General features: G+C 36.0%; 1 protein-coding gene and 2 long non-coding RNA genes across 4 annotated transcripts; 1 reads left to right on the top strand and 2 right to left on the bottom strand.

The window, feature by feature from the left end:
- Window positions 1-5,008: 5,008 nt before the first annotated feature.
- LOC147277839 (uncharacterized) lies at window positions 5,009-6,947 on the top strand. Its single transcript, XR_015124058.1, has 3 exons — window positions 5,009-5,094; window positions 5,201-5,299; window positions 6,583-6,947. It is a non-coding gene; the product is annotated as an uncharacterized LOC147277839 (long non-coding RNA).
- A 6,254-nt stretch (window positions 6,948-13,201) lies between these two features.
- LOC147277838 (uncharacterized) lies at window positions 13,202-15,827 on the bottom strand. 2 transcript variants are annotated; one of them, XR_015123788.1, is made up of 5 exons: window positions 15,816-15,827; window positions 15,634-15,736; window positions 14,127-14,319; window positions 13,604-13,718; window positions 13,202-13,444 (listed from the first exon to the last, which is right to left on the bottom strand). It is a non-coding gene; the product is annotated as an uncharacterized LOC147277838 (long non-coding RNA). The 2 variants fall into 2 exon arrangements; XR_015123787.1 differs by lacking the exon at window positions 15,816-15,827 and having other exon boundaries at window positions 13,203-13,444; window positions 15,634-15,793.
- Window positions 15,828-16,774: 947 nt separating this feature from the next.
- EMB2731 (ER membrane protein complex subunit 8/9 homolog) lies at window positions 16,775-19,434 on the bottom strand. The gene is made up of 5 exons (XM_086253539.1): window positions 19,100-19,434; window positions 18,781-18,927; window positions 18,631-18,690; window positions 17,271-17,434; window positions 16,775-17,171 (listed from the first exon to the last, which is right to left on the bottom strand). The coding sequence occupies exons 1-5, from the start codon at window positions 19,304-19,306 to the stop codon at window positions 17,141-17,143; spliced, it is 609 nt and encodes a 202-aa protein (XP_086109665.1). The 5' UTR covers window positions 19,307-19,434; the 3' UTR covers window positions 16,775-17,140.
- Between the last annotated feature and the right edge of the window lie 687 nt (window positions 19,435-20,121).

Raw genomic sequence — 20,121 nt, 5'->3', positions numbered from 1 at the left:
ACCATACTCCTGCTCCGAGGTTGAAGCCCTCTACAAAAATATTGGACTTTCTGCCAAGTATCAATCCCATGATGAGAACATTGAAGATAAAAATCCTTGTAACGCTCCCAGTGTTCATGAAATTGATGCCGCAGGGAGAGAGTCTAACCACTTCAATGCTTTATCCCGCAACTAGAATGGAAACAAACGGAGTCAAACTTGTTCCTCAATTATCCCAACATAGTTAAATATGGAGCAAATATTGAAAAATTTATTGAGATGATTGTAAGGATTTTCTTCCTCTTTTCCATGGAAGATGGGCAATGATTAAATAGTTTGTGGACGAATCTCAAAACGGTGCACGATGGGAGTTAAGATAATGCACGAAGGAGCACTGTATTCTGCAGGTGCATGCGGTATAATTTTGAAGCTGCTTTGGTGGTTCTCGGTTGGGTAGCTACAATTGATCCCCCATGGTTGGTTTTAAAATAGCACGCTGCCTTTGCTGATTGCGGAGAGTACGCTCAAGTTCGTGATCAATAGGAATGAGTGCTAGATTGAGTGATCGTCTTCCATGCATACACTTTACAAAATCAGAAGTCTATGTACCCCTGTTTAAATGGGTCTACAACAAATCCCAACTAATTAAAATACCAAATTAAATACCAACTATCCAAAAGTCTGGAGCGGTTAATCGACAGAGTGCCGCTGTGGGTGGTTGGTGAAGCAATTAGCTAGAAAATGCCACATGCTCTGCTCATTAGAGATTGCTGCTATAAGGAGGAGATCGCAGCTAGTGAAGTTGTGCCGGCGATTACAACGACCCGACCCAAATTACACGAAAAATTTGAATTTATATTAGTTATGGTCATTTAGAGGCATAGTGGAAAGTTGAGTTTTGTGACCCAGAAAAGTTTTTCTAAATTGTTTTGGAGACAATAATAAGTTTTGGAATTTATAGAATTTATTTAAGGCCATGAGAATTTTGATGAATTAATTTAAGTCAATTAACGTGATTTTGGAGTGTATTTTGGAGAAATTAAAAGAGAAACATTTGACCAAGAATTTCTAGACGGTTAAATAGATTTCTAGCTCACGAACACTTAGGCGAAAACATATTTTTTATCGGAGTTTCGTAGAAGGAATTATAGATGTTTATTCTATAAGGGATGTTTTGGTAAATTTAAACCCCAAAAAATTTAAATGAAAACCAGCTCACATATTTCTCTCTCTCCAGAAACCTCTCACTCACTCAGGCACTCGCGCGTGCACACACACACACAGACACACATACACACACACACTCTCTCTCTCTCTCTCTCTCTCTCTCTCTCTCGCACATTCTATCTGCATGTTCGTTATATTTTAATTCTCGCAGTGCACGAATCTATATATAATATAGATGGCAAGCAATGTCGATCCCACGAGGACTATTGATGATCTTTAAATGATAATCCTAATGCTAAAGAAACAAGAAAATAAAACACAAATGGATGCCCAAGTTGTCACACCTAGGGCAGCAAGTAACTCAAACAAAACACGCACTCACAATCACACAAGATGAACATAAGCACACACACACACACACACACAAGTTGGGGGAGGTTTTGATGACTTAAAGAAAATAGCAAAATTAAACCTAAACTAATGCTATGATGCACAACTAACAAAGAGGATGAAAATAGCAAGTTATCTTGTGACACTACTACAATAATATAAATAGACGACACTATCTACACAACGGTTGTTTTAAAACTGTTGTGTAGTTTTAAAACATAACAATTTTTTAAAAAACCGTTGTATTTATGCATGAAATACAGTGATTTTTTGTGAGATAGATTTTATGAACTTGCCTAAACCACACTTATTAGTCGTGACCGTTGTATATGCGAAAGAAAATGAAAAAAACCGGTGCTACAGTATTTTAATTAATCCTCTCGATCTGTGTCCTCCTCTATCACTCACTCTCAAACTCTTTCACCCCTGGATATGCTCTTTCTCTCTCCCTCTCAAACCCTCTCAATCTGCTCCTCACACCCTCCCTCGATCGACCTCGCCCTCGCCCTCGCCCTCTGACCTCACCCTTGCCCTCGACCTCGCCCTCGCCCTCTTTTCTTTCTCAGTCTCGATCGTCCTCACCATCGAAACCCAAAAGCTGCCTCTCACCTTGCCCTATAGTTTAATGGGTATAAGCAAAACAAATTCCAGTTACAGGTAATCTCTCATTCTGATTTTTCTCTTTGATTACACTTGTGGTGATAAATGGTCAGTGAGGGTTTTGTAGTCTCATAACCTGGGTCCGTTTGCTCACCATTTTTGATCTATGCTTGGATCTTCTGTTCTTTCTGGGTTTCTCTTAGATCCGGTGATGAACCAAGGTCAAGAGCGTCGTTAAATACTCCTTCATCTCTTTCTCTCTATGTCTCTCTATTTCGTTTACTGATTCAAGGTTAGGTTATTATTATTATTTTTTTTTGAGTTTCAGCATCTTTTATTCTTTAGATGTTTTTTTATTTTCGTTTTCTAGGGCTTTTGATTTTCATTTTTAGGGCTAAGTTATGATTTTTTTATTTCTGAAATTGGAGAGGAGAGGCTATATGGCCAATAGAGTGGACCACGAGTACTACTATCTGTTCAAGATCGTGCTGATCAGAGACGTGTGGGCAAATCGAACTCTACAGACAAGTTCGATTTTTGGGTTTTGATTAATCTGCTTGTGTTTAATCTTATTGTGGAAGCTGATCGGTGAGTTTTGAATATCTCTATCTTGTTTGCATTTTGATGTACGGTGTTTGGTTGGTGAGTTTTGAATATCTCTGTTTCTGTGTCTCAAACTTGCACTTAGATCAAGCCCATCTTTTTTATCTATTTTTTTGAGCTTAGAGATGCTCATTTGGGCTATCAGATTTGCTTGTATTCGAAGAACAGATAACAAAGAAGATAACCCATCTTAGCATTTGAGTATCTCGTTTTCTCTCCTTTGTGTAAATTGCATTTTATTGGGCTTGTTTACTGGGCATTTTTCTTCAGCAATGTAAGATTAGGAGATCTGTGTGTTCATGAGTGTGCTCTGCTACATCTCTGCAAGTTTCTAAGGTTTTTACACATGTGCTTTGCTTTGGTATTCTAGTTTATTGTGGTTTTACTAGTCTGAATAGAAGGTGTATTGGAATTTGCAATGACTTATCCATATTTCTCTCTCTTTAGCTGGTGACACAAATGAGGAGGAATTCTCTGTTCTTTTGTGAAAGGCGGTGGTGGGTTTTGGACTGAGGAGGGTTTGAAATGGTTGGAAAAGAAAACCTCAAGACTGAGGACTTGAACTTGTGCTTTGAGAAGCTTATGATGGTTGGTGGAATTGGTATTGGTTTTGGTGGTGGGAAAGTGAAAATGGAAGGAAGGGTGATCACTGATTGGAAGGATATTCCCATGGAGCTCCTTCTGCAATCCTTGCACTTGTGGATGATCAGATGGTCATCATTGCTTCCAGAGTCTGTCGTGGTTGGAGAGATGATTTTTGCTTAGGCCTTACTCGTCTGTCCCCCTCATGGTAGATGTTTTTCTCTCTCTATCTCTTTTCTGCTCCTAATTTGTTTGTTTGCTTTTATTGTAGTTTGCTGCTTGTATTTGTTAATTTATAACCTATGACATCAAGAAGTAAGCATGAATTGTTGTTGCAGTGGCATATAAATTCCCGAAAAATTGTCTTTGATGATACAAAGAAATATTAAGTCTAGTCTCACTTCTTTGAGTTGGTGAAATGGAGACTTCATGATTGAAATCTGAAAGCAGGGGTTGGAAAATGGAGGACTAGCTAGATGGTGATAAACAAATTATAATAAAATAATAGGTTAAATAAAGGTTAAGAAGAACATGGTTGCAAATTGGAAGCAACAAGAACCCCTCTCCTCTAATTTTGAAAGCAAGCCAATTCCTTTAGACAGGAGGGAAAGAACACTAACAAAGCAATCACGTAGGCAAGATCACTTTACGCATGTCTATTTTTCATCTTTCTGATCTCTCTTTCCTATCTCTTTGTTCAGCAAATAAATATTTGGTGAAAGCAACCACTTACTTACTCATCTGCAAGACTATTCTCTTTTGGGTTAACTTGATCTTGTATCTACTTTTGGGCTGAATTGAACTTGTTTGCCATGCGTATGTGTAGACTTTGCAGCACCTAAGAAAACTTGCAGCAGTCATTGCTATGTGGGGACATGGAGCAAGAGAAATAATTTTTTATTTGGTAGTTAATCCCTTTCACATGTCCTCTTTTTGCTGACTTTGAATTTCCATAATTTTCCTTTGTCTTATACCAACAGTAGCTGACCCTTTTCATTAATTTGCAGGTGTCAACTAACTCAAAAGGAATTCAATACCCCCATAGTCCTCCACGTGAGACTTCAAAGAGTGAGGTTCCTTTTCTTTATAATCGACATAATTTCTCCATCCATTTTTTTTTCTTGTTGTCTTTTTTTCCCCATTCTCTAATACATGCTTTTTTTTTTGTTTCGGCAAGGAGGGAAGAGAAGAGACCATCTTCTTGATTTATTTCTCCAGGTGCCGACTGCCTCTTTTTTGTTTTGCTATTTTTTTTTTTTCACATGACTTTGTTGAAAGCCTGCTCTTTCATCTTGCTGCAAGCCACTCCAAAATCAAGACTTAAGGCACAAAGAAAATGAGTCACTCCTCTTTTATCTTGATGGATGCAATCCCTTTTTTATTTATTTTTCTTTTAGCAAATCACAAGACTAGCTTGTGTTATTTTCCTGCAGGAAAGGTGCCGAAGCAAGCCATATCTCCTTTGGAATTTAAAGTGAAAGGTCAAACCTCCATATATATATATATATTCATATGTATCTATACATCCAAGAAAAGCATGTGTATTCCTCAGTGGCTTTTGTTATTTGAATTGCCTTGTGATTTGGAATTGTGCCAGGTACTGATGGCAACAGGGGATACATTTCGAGCAACTGCCTATGACTAGCTGGAGATATAGGCTAAGAGGACTGGGTGTGAAATTTCTTTAGTGGAGGTCAAGAATGATAAAATTGATGGGCCATGTATGCTCTTTTAACTTTACAGGAAATTGGACATCTATCAATGTATATCAATGTATGCTCTTTTCTCTTGGCTAATTTCTACTCAAGTTCATAGTGATTTAGATATAATACTTAAGATTATGAATTTCGGTCCTAATTCTATTGCTTATACTATTTAGGGCATTCCTCAACAACCAACCCACAAGGAGTGTGGCTATTTTGTTATGCGGTTTATGAAAGAGATAGTTAAAGATGAAGGATTAAGCTTTGCTACCAAGGTACAAACTGAACTTGAAATTTAGACTTAATTTTATACTATTTGGAATGTATATATACTAGGATATATATATATATCATAGGAAGTTTGAAATTTAATAAGCTGAAAGGTTAATTGCATGTGTGGCAGATTTTAAGTCCTAGGTAGCATTTGGCCTAGACTTAATTGGGACAGATTTTAAGTCTTACGCATATGTGCATGTGTTCATAGTAGCATTATGAAAACAAAGAAGTTATTAATTTAGGTATAAAAAAATATTATCTGTTAATTATTTGTAATTGTTGTCTTTCTTTCTCTTCAATGACTTTTAGTTTTAACTTTTTGTTGGAGGGTCTAATTGAGCTTCTGCAACTTGATGCCCTGCTAGTTTCCAAGTCGCTTGTTCTCTTTTATTTTTGATTTTTTTTCTTTGGTGTATTTAGGTTACTCATTTTACATATGCTTATCATTTGTTGTGTTGTTGTGCACCTTTGATAGTTTATTTTTGAAAATCCCACATTTCTTTGGATCATGCAACTCTTTTCTTGGACCTATGCTTAGATTTAATTAGCCTGTTTGTTTTGTCATGTTGACCAATTGATTGGTAACTTGCACTTTGATGAAATTGATTAATTGGCCAGCAAATTTCCTGAATTTTTGTAACTTCTAAACAGATATTGGGGTTCACTTTTTTTGTGTAGTCGTCATAAGTGGAATTAAGCTCTTTCATCTAATTAAGCTTGCATGCTATAATTATTTCAATCTTACCAAATCAAAATAGACCTTTGAACAATTTCCTGCTGTCTACTAAACTTTGCCCAGGTTTGAATGTTGAATGTTGGTATACTGCATGTGTTACAGTGTGCATGTTTCATGGTGTCATGATAACATGATGGTTTCGCTGCAACCTCATTACACTTAGGACATGTTTCATTTTGTTTAAAATGTGGTTTGGATCAATTGTGTAAAAACCCTTGTTAATTATGATGATAATGGATTAACTTGATGGTTATGACAGGTTAATTGTTTTTTAAGTCAATTAGATCATTAATTTGATGGTTGATGATTAACTTGATGGTTATGGCAGGTTAATTGTTTTTTAAGTCACTTAGATCATTATTTTGATGGTTTGTTCTTGCTTTGTATGTTTGTTCTTTGGTTCAGGGGTTTCCCCTGCTCCTTTTTTTTATTGATTCATTCAATTACTAAAAAAAAAAAAAAAAGTTTAATTAAACAATAATATTGAATTTCTTATTGGTGTATTCCCTTATGTTAATCCCTTTGTTACTCCATGGTTAATTTCAGTGGGAAAGGAGAAAGGACAACACCTACTCACAGGACCAGATTGATGAAGTACGCGCTGAATGGGCAGGCTTTCTGGTGCGCTATATGTAGATCCAATACGTACTCCTCACTTCCCTAAGTCTGCTGGCTGGGTTTAACAAGCATTTTTTGGTAAACATTTTGTATAGCTAACTGGCTAGGCTGTGTAGACATGCAATATTATGATGGGAGCAGTTCATTGACTAGCTAATCTTGCAAAGTCAGATATTTTGGTATTTATATGGCTGACTTTGCACGATTACTTAGGTTAGACCATGTCATCCCTAGCTTTATAGTTTTTGTAATCAACAAGTACTTTTTGTAGTTATCAAGTTACTTATAATTTTTTGGGCTGTACATTAATTGGCAAGGGATGTGTGAATGAGTTTGTTATCATGATCAACTTTGTAAACTCCAATTCCAATTTAATGAATTCATGGATCTTTTTGAGTTACCAATATTTGTGGATTACTTTGGATGCAACAAGCAGAGATTTAGTGGGATTTAATTCCAATTGGATATGCAAGCAGGGAATTAATGGAGATTCAAATGGATGTAAACAGGGATACTAAAATGTGAATCAAACAAACAACAGTTTTCAATTTAAAAAAATTATGTTAATTAATCCTAGACAACGGTTTTAGTTAAATAACCATTGTATAACACACCTACTAACAACAGTTAAAACGTTTATTAACTAAAAAATTGATGTGTATCGTCTATCTATACAACATTTTTGAAAAAAAATTACTTGTCATACGCATAACTTAACATCACATATAGTTAAAAGAAGTTGTGGAAAATATGATTACCCAACGGTTTTAAGATATAAAATGATATGTATAAGTAATTAAAATAACATGTTTTAGTAAAAACTGTTGTTGAGTTTCTCATGTACAAACAGTCATGCCAGTTTTATACTTAATTATGCAACGGTGTTTCTTAAAACGGATGTTTAATAATACTTTGGACAACATTTATAGCACATAAGTATTGTCTAATCATTACTAATACAATAGTTTTGTATATGTAAACGTTGTGTATTGGGTTTCAACACAACCGTTTAAGATGAATATCATGCATTTTGGTGGATACTAGACAACAGTTTTAAATTATAACTGTTGTATTAATACCTTAAGACAACAGTTTTTACCGTTGTCTAAATATACTATAGATGTCACTCGCCTAGACGACGAAATTTTGGGCAAAAAGACAACGGTTTTTCACCGTTGTCTATTAACTTCATTGTTGTAGTGTGAAAATGGATGGATGATGATACTAGGATTCTAGGACTTTACCACTAGACCTTATACTCAATATCATGGTGCAATTTCTGAAACTTTTAATTCCTATTGATGAATGCATTCGCATATTCACCTATGGCATAGCATGAAATGCATGATTCCCCAAATGTACAAACTAGTGCATGGCGTCTACCCTAGTTTGGTACCCTAAATGCAACCTTGGCATGACATCGACCTAAGAATGCAGTAAGGTCCATTAACACACAAATGAGATTATGAATGCAAATAAAACCCTAAGGCATGGTGTTTACCTTAGGTGCTTTAGTATTGATTTCACACAATTAGAATTCAGCCAATTACTAAATCCTAAGTTGTTTATCACTTGTATTAGGGGCTGATTGGTTGTCCTCATCCTAAATTGATTAAATTCTAGATGCAATAACCCTAGATGATCAATCAAAGATTATAAACACATAGAGAACAATGATCAAAGTGAAATCAAAATCATCAAATCCATGTAATTAAACAAATAGCAACTACATCACCAATCCACTGAATATTTGGCCTAAGGCTGAACCCTAGGCCCTAGAAAATGTGATTAGTTCATGCTAGAAAACAAGAACATCAAAGAAATCATGTTTATCATCTTCAAAATTACAAGAAAAGAGAAGAAGAAAAACCAAAACCCTAGGAGAGCTCACGCCACCAAGCTGCAGCCCCTCTCTCTTTTTTTCTGATTTTTCTCCAAGTATGGGAACCCTAGAACACAGCTGCAATTTTATTTTAAAAAGGTAGGTGCAGCCGACCCTCTTGTGGACTCCCATGTAGGCAATTTCCTCCTCTAATAAACCTCCAATAAATCGGAAATTAAAAGGAGATAAAGAAGATAATTAAAAATATGATTTTTAGAGCCAAATTAGGAAAGAAATTCTTTGCAAGGTGATGTCTGCCATTCACTTAGCACACACACCACTTCTCTTATGGTTTGGGCTGGGCTTTCACTTTTTTCATACTCTTGGACCCTCTCTTGTACATCAAATATTCATTTAGGCTCAAAATAGGCTGATTTGCATCCTTTTGTTATCTTTAAGCTTTCCACCTACAAGAGAAAGAAACACAAGTAAATAACACAAAATATAGGGACTAAGTACTAAATACATTAAGAAAGAGGGCCTAAAATGCACACATTTAAGGACCCAACACTGCACTCTCTCCCTTTCGCGACACCACCCAGGCTACACACACACACACTCTCTCTCTCATTATATATGCACTCTCTCCCTCCCACGACACCACCCAGGCTAGACCAGCCCTTCCGGCCAATTTTTCGGATACTCAAGGCCACTGGCGTGACCCCCCACAAGTCGGCCATCACCTTCCAGGCATCCCTTCACCGGCCAATCGCCACAGACGGCTGATCGACGAGAGGAAACTCGCTGACCTGCCTCTTCCTCTTCGCAATTTCGGCCACCTCCGGCGTTGGTTCAACTTGATTCGAGGTGGGTTTTTTGTTCCTTCACCTTGGGCTTCAAAATCCATATGCATTTTTGGATTTATTTATGAATCTTAGTGAAATCCCATTTTGGGGCTGAGAACTCTTTCGAGTCTCCTCTTTGTGCCGGCCATAGACGCTTATTTATGGTGGTTTTGAGCAATTTCCTACTCCTTGAGACTACTGGAGGTTGACATTAACCCAGAAATTTGAGAAATTTGAGAAATTTGTGAAATTGCAGAATTAGGAATTTGTACAACCACTTTGGGCGGCAATCGTAGTGGTTTTGACCACTCGGCTGTCACACCAGTAATGTAGGACTTTTTTTAAGACCATTAATAAGTTGATTGTTGGTTTTGGTTGGGTCGAAGGTGCTCGGGGCGCTTAGGACGTGAATTGGATTGTGATCGGATACTTTTCCGATACCAAATAACTCTTGGACGAATTCTCGATTGAGGTAAAGCCTCACACGAGTTCCATTTTGGTTTAAGTTGGTGGTGTGTAGATATGAGTGGAGTTGGAATCGAGTCGGGAAGGACTCGAAGTGAAATAGAACTTTTATGGGTTTAAAGAGAATTAATTTGTTAACCGTGTGAAATGCGAAAGTGGATATATGGGATGTTTAATTAGGTTTCACACACACTTCAAATGTTGTTGAGTTGAGATTAATCCTATGGCTTATTATCTTATTTTATAGGCGATACTACTGAGGCTCGAGACAATCTGGACGAGGATTGAAGCTAGGATTCTCACTATGAGTGGATCTTTGTTTTATAAATGAGTTATGAATTTCATGATTTATTACATAATTGTCTTGAGTTTAATTGAGAAAAGATGATTTGTGAGTGGACTCGGTTTTGAAAGTGTTTTAATGAATTTCTTGATTTAATTTTTATTTGTTATCTTGAGTTTTATTTAGATTGATTGATTTGAGATCAGTTGGACTGTGATTCCAAATGATTTATGCTATAATTAATGATTTGAGAAACTCATTCAGAAAATGGACAGTTTATGAAAATAGTTTTGAGTATTATATTTTGAAAGTTTTATTATTAAATTTCAAGTTTCTTGGAAATGATTTCGATCGAGCAGTTTGAAGGTTTGAAAATGATTCTATTTAAGTGGATTTGTGATGGAGCTCAAATTTAGTTTCTTTGAGTTTTGTGAAAGATTTTGGGGGTAGATTTGCGTGCACGTATGAGCATTCCTGCCTGCCCGTGCATCGATTCGTTCTGCATGGGAAGTGACGAGCATACCTGCCTACTCGTGCATCGATTCGCTCTGAACGGGAAGTGGCGAGCATTCCTGCATGCCCGTGCATCGAGATCACTCTGCACGGGAAGTGACAAGCTTACCTGACTGCCCGTGCATCGAGATCACTCTACACGGGAAGTGGCGAGCTTATCTGCCTGCTCATGCATATGTACGGGATGTGGCGAGCTTATTTGCCTAAGTGTATGACTAACAGTTTCCCGAATACTAATATCATGTGATTCTTATTTCATGGCTTAAAGATGGATAGTTTGCATGGATGTCAATGGAGGATTTGGGTTGATTATGTTATTATCTATTTTGGCGTGATATTATACTTAATATGTTACCTTGCATGTTTTATGGAAGATTTTTTGAAAATTTCATGTTTACTTGAATGATGAAAATCTTTACATGAACTAGTTTGTTGATTTTGTTTGGAAAGGAATTTCAATATGATTTTTAAAATTGGGGGATTTTAAAGAGTGATGTGAGATTTTAGAGTCAACTTGATTTAAAGGATTTTGAAAGGATAAATAACTTTAATGCTTTGTTTCTATATTTTGCCCACTCACTAAGTTATCTCACGTTTAAATTTCTTGTGTTGTTTTAAATTTTCCCCCCAAGTATTAGAGATCATTGAGGTTGGATCGCACCACATCAAGGCATTTAAGTTTCTCATTCCTAGCTTTTTGGTATTTTGGGATCAATGATTCCCTTATGATTGTTATAATGAGTTATATATGTTTGTGAATATGATTAGATATGCTCTGATTGGAGTTAGTTTTGCTTTGTTTGGGTCTGAGACCCTTATTGGTTTGTGGTTGAGGTGGCTGAAATGTTATAAAAGTGTTTTTCCTTATTCGACATGTTGGGATAGTCAAATTTTTAGGGAAGACTATGCCGAAATTTTAGTAGAATATTCCTATATTTGGTTAAGACTAATTGAAAGAAAGAAATTAAACGGACGGTTTTTATTTTCATAGGATCACTTCAGGTTTCAGGGTGGAACCCGGGGGCGGTCTTGTCAGAGATGTCGAAATTAGATGGTGAAGAGACCGATGGGACTTGCTGCTGAAGATGTCGATGGGTCTTGCTAAGAAGAGAGGAACTCAACTGTGGTTGCCGAAGTTAGATGGTGACGGTGGTGCGCGACAGCAAAGGAGGGGACCAACTTGGAGACAGCGAGAAAGCAGCTGGATCACCGACTAGGTCTCGAACATGATTACTAGCGAACTTGGAGATGGTGGGTCTGAGCGACAATTTCTCTTCTTGGTACTTGATCGTTGAAATTTTTGGTTGAGAAGAGGAATGTCCTCTCCATGCTGATGCTTAGGGAAGGAACAGGCTTGGAAAGTTAAAACAAAAAGTTAGGCCCAAAGCTTAGTCCCGTACTAGGCAGGAAAAGAAAAGGAAAAAAAAATTATTTTTTTTATCTTTATTTTTTTTTATTATTTTTAACTAAAATTATTACTCCTAAACTAAATGGAACTAACAAACAAAAAAAATATAAAAAAAAATTAGATATAAATTAGGAATCCAAATTTTAAATTAAATTAAATAATCTCCGGCAACGACGCCAAAAACTTGTTAGATATCCTGCAAGTATACAGGGTTGATGTAATATAGTATATAGAAAATGGTTGTCGTATCCACGAGGATTTTTAATTTAACTCAAAAACTTAAATTCCTTATTGAGATCTAACTAAAATAAAATAAAAATAAAAATAAAACAATAACACAACTTGAAAATTAAAAACGACCTTGAAAAGAGTATTGTGATGATTTATGTGAGAACAATTTAAAAACGGAAACGCAATTATGAACTAATTTTAACAATTTAAGACAAGGATCAAGAACAATAGGTGAACTAATGAAGATATAAGATTATGGTTTAACAATCAATTGGAGAGAACTAGGGATTCATAATCAACCACAAGCAATCTAGTTTATGTTTTAATACATTCAACAGTTTCTTTAGATTCTTAGATGATAATTCTCGTATCTAAGTTCCTCTCAGACACTTAGACCAAACTTTTCTTTAAGAGCATGATTCTTTTCTTCTCAGGCAAAGGTCGTATATCCTAGCATGCAATTTATCCTTCTCAGTTATTCTTTCTCAAGAAACAATGTAATTTATCACGCTTACCCACAAGAAGCTAATTCAAATTATATTGTCTCTAAGCCTCAAATTCAACTTCAAATTTACTAGATGCAAAGCCCTAAGACGCGCATTCAAAGAACTTAACAAATAGTAACAATTAAAACAATGATTAAGCATTCATCTAAAACAAACTAAAAGTGGACATCTTTATCATTACAACCTTTTAGGTGAGTTTATTTATCATTAAAGACTGTAATATAAACTTTACAATGATTTTTTTTTTTTGGCAAAAGTTCAATATAGACATTTAACTATATAGGCCATTTCAACCGGGTCCATGAACAAAAAAATATTTCAAATGTATTCATGAACTAAGATTTAACTTGAAAAATAAATTGAAAATGGACGTCTGTTAGTTAAGTGCCTACGTGGCACCCTTTGTTCTTAAAAATGGCAATGCAAAGCACCTCTCAATTATGACATCTACTTCTTTTCTCCTCCTTCCTCTTCTTCTTTTTGTTAGATTTATCCTTGGATTTATCCCAGACTGATCCTTTTTTTATTTCTTCCTGCCATGATCTAGCTCCTCTTCAGAAGAATCACATAATTCATGTGAAGGCTTCTCTGGTCCATAAACACGACGTTCTTGTAAACTGGGGCTTTCTAGCAGCTCTTCCTTGGGTCTGGACAATGGGGAAGATAGGACCTGTTTCATCCATCCTTGACCCAACAGCACCTCTACCACGCTTTGCCCTGCCATAACAAGAAATTAATGTCAACCAGTCGTGTATTCTTTTCTATACTGTACTTTGTCAAGAGTGTAACACCATAGATTCACACAAGAACAATTACCGAAAAGCACGTACAGAGAGAGAGGGAGGGAGGGAGACAGAAAGCTTCTTGACTTATTACCTTAATCTTTTAAACCATCCACTTTGCTTGAACGGTAAGCCTAATAGCCTATCATCCAATTCTAGCTCCTTTTGTCGGACTCTTCACATTTCATTCACTTCCACAGCTCGATTTGCTGAAGAAGACCAAAGAAAATTAAAACTTGACCTGAACGACACAACATTCATCAAATAAATAATATATGGGGTCGTGTACGGTGGTTGTACTTTAATGTAAAGGAAATAGAACCTCATATATGCTAATGAAAACATAATGGGCTCATCATAGATCTCTAGTTACACAAACAAGGTTTAATTCCATTTGATACAATCTAGGAAAGGCAACAGTGAATGTTCCAAATGGAGTAATCCTTTTGAGCCTTAATATTGGACATGTACATCATTCCATCAGTAGATAAGGACAGAAGACACCTCCAAAGTGGTACTACCTTTTCTTAAAAGAAACATTTACAGTCACTAAATGATAATTTTTTTCCAATTAAGGAATTATGAGGTCATATCACAGAGATAAAGGCGTAACAGACCTTGTTGTACACCAAGAACAGTAGCGCTGAGGAACCATGAATTTGGATGAAACCTTGCTTTAGTTTGTCGAAGATAAGCCAGCACACCTTCCTTCTGAGCTTGGAGCTGCAGCTCTGCTACTTCTTTCATAAGAATCGCAGCTATTCATCTGTTCTCAGTCTCAAGATCCATCTAACCCTGTTAAGCAACTTCCTGGAGACAAAATAAAGAAAAAAATCTTGATCAAATAGTGCATGGATGAAAGAAATAAGTTAGTAGTCACAATGAACTTGACAGCAATAAAAAAAGGAGTAGAAAAGTAAGAAAGACAAGAATTTATTTTCCTATATATATCCATATGTTGTTAAACTTTAGAGGTATAAGAAGTAAACTTTTTAAATGAGGAGAACCATGCAAGAACAATAGGGAAAATATACTAATGGGAAAAAATAAAACAGAAGGAAATTTAATATGACACAAATCACACCAAACAGCACAAAACTACAACATCAACCAGATCTAGAAAAGTATACACTCATGGTAACATTGATTTTGCAGATATAACAACAGTACCAAAGCATGTTTGGTAATACATTGATGTTTTAGATTTTTCATTCAAGATTTTGGTCTACATAGATAGAAAACATAACAAAATTTCAGTCATCTAGTTTTGTTGGGGGGTTGAGAGAGGACTGCCAAGAAATATGATAAACATCATCTTGGAAAGAAGAGAAGTTACAATTGATCAACAATTGTAAGCAGACTGTTAAAATTTACCAGGAACAGAATTACAATCAAGAAAACGAAATAAAAAATGCCTAAACCTCATGTTAAAAGATAATGTAACTGATTTTCATTTCCAATGTTTAAAAGCAAAATCAAAATTGTAAGTGTATTGTGCACCGATGAAAACCCATCTACTTTAGTTACATGGAAGGATATGGGACCATAAGGTTCATGCTACTCTAGTAACATGGAGGGCACCATATTGGTAACATCACATTAAGAAAAAAATCAAATAATCAATCTTTTGGGTATACTAAGATAAAATCTAATTCACAAACTCATAACTGTACACATTTCTACAGAATTACAATCAAGAATAAAAAAGAAAAAAAAAAGCAAAAATTCCATGTGAAAAGATCTTGAATCTGATTTTGTATTTCCAGTGTTTCAAAACAAAAGTACAATTGAAAGTGTTTTGTTGTGCTGATGAAAAACCATCTACTCTACTTAGAGAGGGCATGATGAAATCATAAAGTTTGATAACTGAACCACTCGGGAATTTTCCTTCCAGGAGTTGTAATATGGAATCGGTAAACAGATGGAGGGAATTTTCTCTCCACTATAACCAAACTGGAGAGAGGGAGAGGGAGGGAGGGAGGGAGGGAGAGAGGCAGAGGGAGGGAGGGAGGGAGGGAGGGAGGAGAGAGAGAGAGAGAGAGAGAGAGAGAGAGAGAGAGAGAGAGAGAGAGAGAGAGAGAGAGAGAGAGAGAGAGAGAGAGAGAGAGAGAGAGAGAGATCTACCTAAAGGAATCGCGTTAGCATGGGAAGTATTATAGTATTGCAGCCTTCATCGTCAACTAATCCAAAGCAATTGCCAGATTCTACAGCAACCCAGCATCACGCACTTCCCCACACAAGGCATAAAAATTCAAAATCATATTCATCAAAAACAAATTCGACTGAAACCAAGTTTCTCCACATACCCATGTAAAAACCCTGTCATTGAAAACATCCAACAAACGCGTGCATGCCTTCAGAACAAAAGACAGAGTAAAACTATCAGGAAAAATATGAAAACACCGCAACTGATAAAAAAGCATAATTTCATCAACGGGATTGTTGCCTTCCGCGAAGGCCTTCAAGCACGAATTCCACGCTGCAATCTCGGGCTTCTCCATGTGTTTGAAATTTTTTTGCGCGTAAGAGAAACTGGGACTGAGAGAGCAAGCGAAGGCGATTCGAGTGAGACGGAGGGAAGTGAAAGGAGTGTTGGTTTTGATGAGGTGGGCATGGAGTTGTTCGAACTCAAATGGGGAGCTGAAGCTGTGAAGAAGGTGGGTTGTGAGGTTTTGTGAAATGGGTGTCTGTCTGTCTCAGTGTGGTTAAGAGGAAGCTGGAGGGAAGTGAGAGTAGAAAGCATTTCAATTCATCCATCAAGGGAGAAAAACAGTTTTTTCAGTTGTAAAGCTTCGGCCTTTGCATTTATATAAGGTTGGCGTAAAAAATGATGTTCAAAACAACGCTTATATGGCCCTATCTAACATTCCATAAATTAAGTAATGACATTGAAACCCATTAGTAAAATGACTCCTGAAAGTTGGAAAACTTATCATGCTTGCATAGATAAAAGACCATTATATCCTTTTTACATGTGACAAAATAGGATGGAGATGAAAGTATACTTATCTTTCACTATGCGAAAAGGGATAAGGGGTTAAGTATTCTTTCACCATAAAACCCATATAGGTATCAATTTGAAGTTATGTACTTATGGTTGGTTCCATCATTGGAATACTATTGAACTCTGGAATACCATTGAACTCAAACCTCACATTCAGACATCATTCTACTTGATGAATGCAACTGATTTATGGTCTCACAACCTAACATTATCAAATAATAAGTAAACATAACATTATCAAGTATCAACCCACCAAGGCCATTAAATACCAAGATCTTCACTGGCTATTGACTATGTAGCGGATCACAAATTTGATACAAAGAAAAGTTTAGATGCAAAAATGAATTGACAATTTGTTCTGATTCTACGACCATAAACTTCAATTGAAATGCTCTGAATAACAAACTGAAACTCTTCAGTGTCAAATTATAAAGTATGAGGAGATAACTGATAACCAGTTTTTTACATCTCAAAAAATTCTCACAAACAAGAAACCAACGAGCTTAAAGGTCAATCTATCTGATTTCTCTTGATCAGTATGCCTTGTCCTCTAAAACCCAGCATGAGAAACTGAGAGCCATTTGCAATACTGAAGAGTAGCAAAGATCTGACAAGTATGCCCAAAAGTTACTTGAAGAGTTCTGGGTTCAGCCAATCCCTGTACATTACATTTCCAATCAGCATCAACTTACCCTATAAATATGAAAATTGCTTGAAAATACGATAACAAATATCATGCATGGCGTATTGCACTCACTTCCTAATGTCATCCAAGTGATCATCAAAATCTACAACATCCTGCCATTTTTCAGTTGAGATATAATCCAGTAGGACAACATTTGCTGATGGCTCCTTGATGGTCAACTGATTTCCATCTGATCCAACTAATTTCCACGTCCTTGATGCATCCTTAGTGTAAAGCTGATTTTTTTATGAAAAACAAAAGTTGGAAGAGATTAGGAGGGAGAATGAAGTACTAACAAACAAAAAATATGCGAATCACAACAGTGAAGAAAGATTAACTATCCCATTTGGATATTATAAATAGCTGAAAAATAATGGTATCAAAGATTTTTTTTCTTTGAATAACATTAAGAATATTTCCAGTTTCTTTACCAGCCCTATTGCAATTGTTTCCACAGTGATTTTTCAAGCAGTTGAGTATTCTTATCAAAGGATAAAAGTACTTAAAGGGGAACCATATGAGTGCAGAGTTCAAACAGCAGGGAGCTCCATTACAATGATAAGGTAGATAGCTCCTAGAGAGTAGAGGATGGTCTGAAGCAGCTCTCCAAGATTATGAAAAATTCGGATAGGTTTTATAAAAACACTACGGAAAATACAAGTTTCCAACAGATAATGTAGACCATAGATTAGAAATTGGAAACGTTTGATGCTTGCATATTTAGGCAGAAAGTAGTTGGGTGCTGGTAAGCCTGGTATGGTCAATTTCAGCAAATAGCTTATAAAGCAGGAAAAAAAAAAAGCATGTACTCTGAATGATATCATAATCAATAAAATAAAACCAAATGATGTATATACATATCAGGGAGAGAGGGAGGGGACGAGGAAGAGAAATATGAGTCTATATGACTACTATAATTTTACAGCTCAACATAAAGAACATGACAAACCCAACCCAGGAAAAACGCTCTAAGTTTCCATGTTCTGACAAGGTAAGGAAGGGGTAACTGTAGCCTCATCCACCCTTATGGTTGGGCTTGGACTGACCAGAAATTCCATGAGTGTTATTCCACATCACAGACAACTTTAGCTCTTTGTTGTTCCAGTAAGAATGTACAAGAATATGACTACAACAATTGTGAGATGCACAGATTTTCATCAATCTATCCACAATCTTCCAAATGTTATAAAAGATATCTTAAACAAATTTCATGCGTATATAAATTAAGAAACACATACTTTAGCTCCCAAACCATCTTACGTGATTTCCCAAGTTCATCAACAATCCACACCGATAACTCCAATCTCTCAAAATCAGTATTGTTAATTTATTACACTAAAAAAGCATAGAAACAGATACCACACACAAATCCTCCCATATTTTTCAATTAAAAACCATAGTCTACAAGCTTCAAAAAGATAAAGATACCAACCTGCATTACAGGGCTCCGGTCCTTCTTCTTTGACAAAGCTTGAAGCTTTCTATTATCTAACTGAAAATGGATAAAAAGAAATAAAATAAAAATCCACACCAGGGAACAAACAACAAAAACAGATCTTCATGGGAAAAACAAATTTCGTACCAAAAGAATTGCGGCTTGAGGAAGGTAGCGGTAAATGTGATCGCCGATATTCTTTGCGATGCTGCCAAGCTCGTAATCGTCAAACCTCTCATTAGCGTGAAAATATCCCACAATGCTAAGTCCTTTAGTGGCATAGTACTCCTCTATCTGACCCAATTCAAGCACAGTAACAAAAAATTAAAAAACCCAAGTTGGGTTCTGTTTATTTCATGGGAAAATTCAGTTCAAGTAACAAAAAGTACCAAATTCAATCAATTACAAAATTACAAATAAATTATGTATATATGTGTGTGAGAGTGTATCTGAAACCCTAGACTACCAGAATAAGGGAGATCTCGAGCTGGGGGAGGAGGCCGATGTGGGAGTGGAAGAGAGGGACGGAATCGGTGATCTCGACGGTATCGTTTTGGGGGGAGACGCGGCCAAGGAGGATACCGTTGACGGCGGAGGTCTTGTGCTTGAGGGCGTGAAGCACCAGCTTTATGTACGCATTCTGTGCGATCTCGTAACGTAACTCGCCCCCCATAACTCGCTGAGTTGGACTTCACTTGCTGAATTGCCGGCCTAAGAGAGAGCGAGAGAAACTGAGAGAGAAAGAGCAGAGTCCAATATTCAGTGTTTTAAATTGGAGGATCTACGCAGGTTCCACACTTCCACCAATATATGTGTACAATGCTAGCATCTCATTTTTTTTTTTTTTTTGGCTTACATGTAAGGAATAAAATTTCGGGTTTCGAGGAAATTTCGATGGAAATTTCGACGGAAATTTCGAAGATTTTTAAATTTCGACAGAAATTAAACGGAAACGATGGAAATTACTATCAAAATACGGAAATTTTGAATGAAACTTTACTATATATTTATTTGACATATTATCTACTATATTAATAAAAAACATTGAAGAAACCAAATTATATAGTAAGTTTCATGTGATATAAGATGAATATAATGCGCGCTGAAGGTAAATACTATGAAATAAAATTAGTATAATGAATAAATAAAATTAATATATTATTTATACTCTATAATATATACACTAAATTCTATATATTTTATAATCTATACTCTATATTATTTAAGATATCGTATAGAATATTAGGGTTTAGGTCCTTTAGGATATTTTTAATTATTTTTTATATAAAAAGGTATTAGAGTTTATTGGTTTAGGGTTTAAAAACAATTAAACGAAACTCCAATACGGCCAAACGAAATCTTAAATCATTTTTTTTTTCAATTGCCCAAAAACCTCAAACTAGGATATGGTATATGATATTAGGGTTTAGACTCTTTAGAGTATTTTAAATTATTTTTTATATTGAAATATATTAGAGTTTACAAATT

This window comes from Dryas octopetala, chromosome 8 (genome assembly GCF_963921425.1).
Source record: "Dryas octopetala chromosome 8, drDryOcto1.1, whole genome shotgun sequence".
NCBI lineage: Eukaryota > Viridiplantae > Streptophyta > Magnoliopsida > Rosales > Rosaceae > Dryas > Dryas octopetala.
This window is presented reverse-complemented; position numbering and strand designations above follow the sequence as displayed.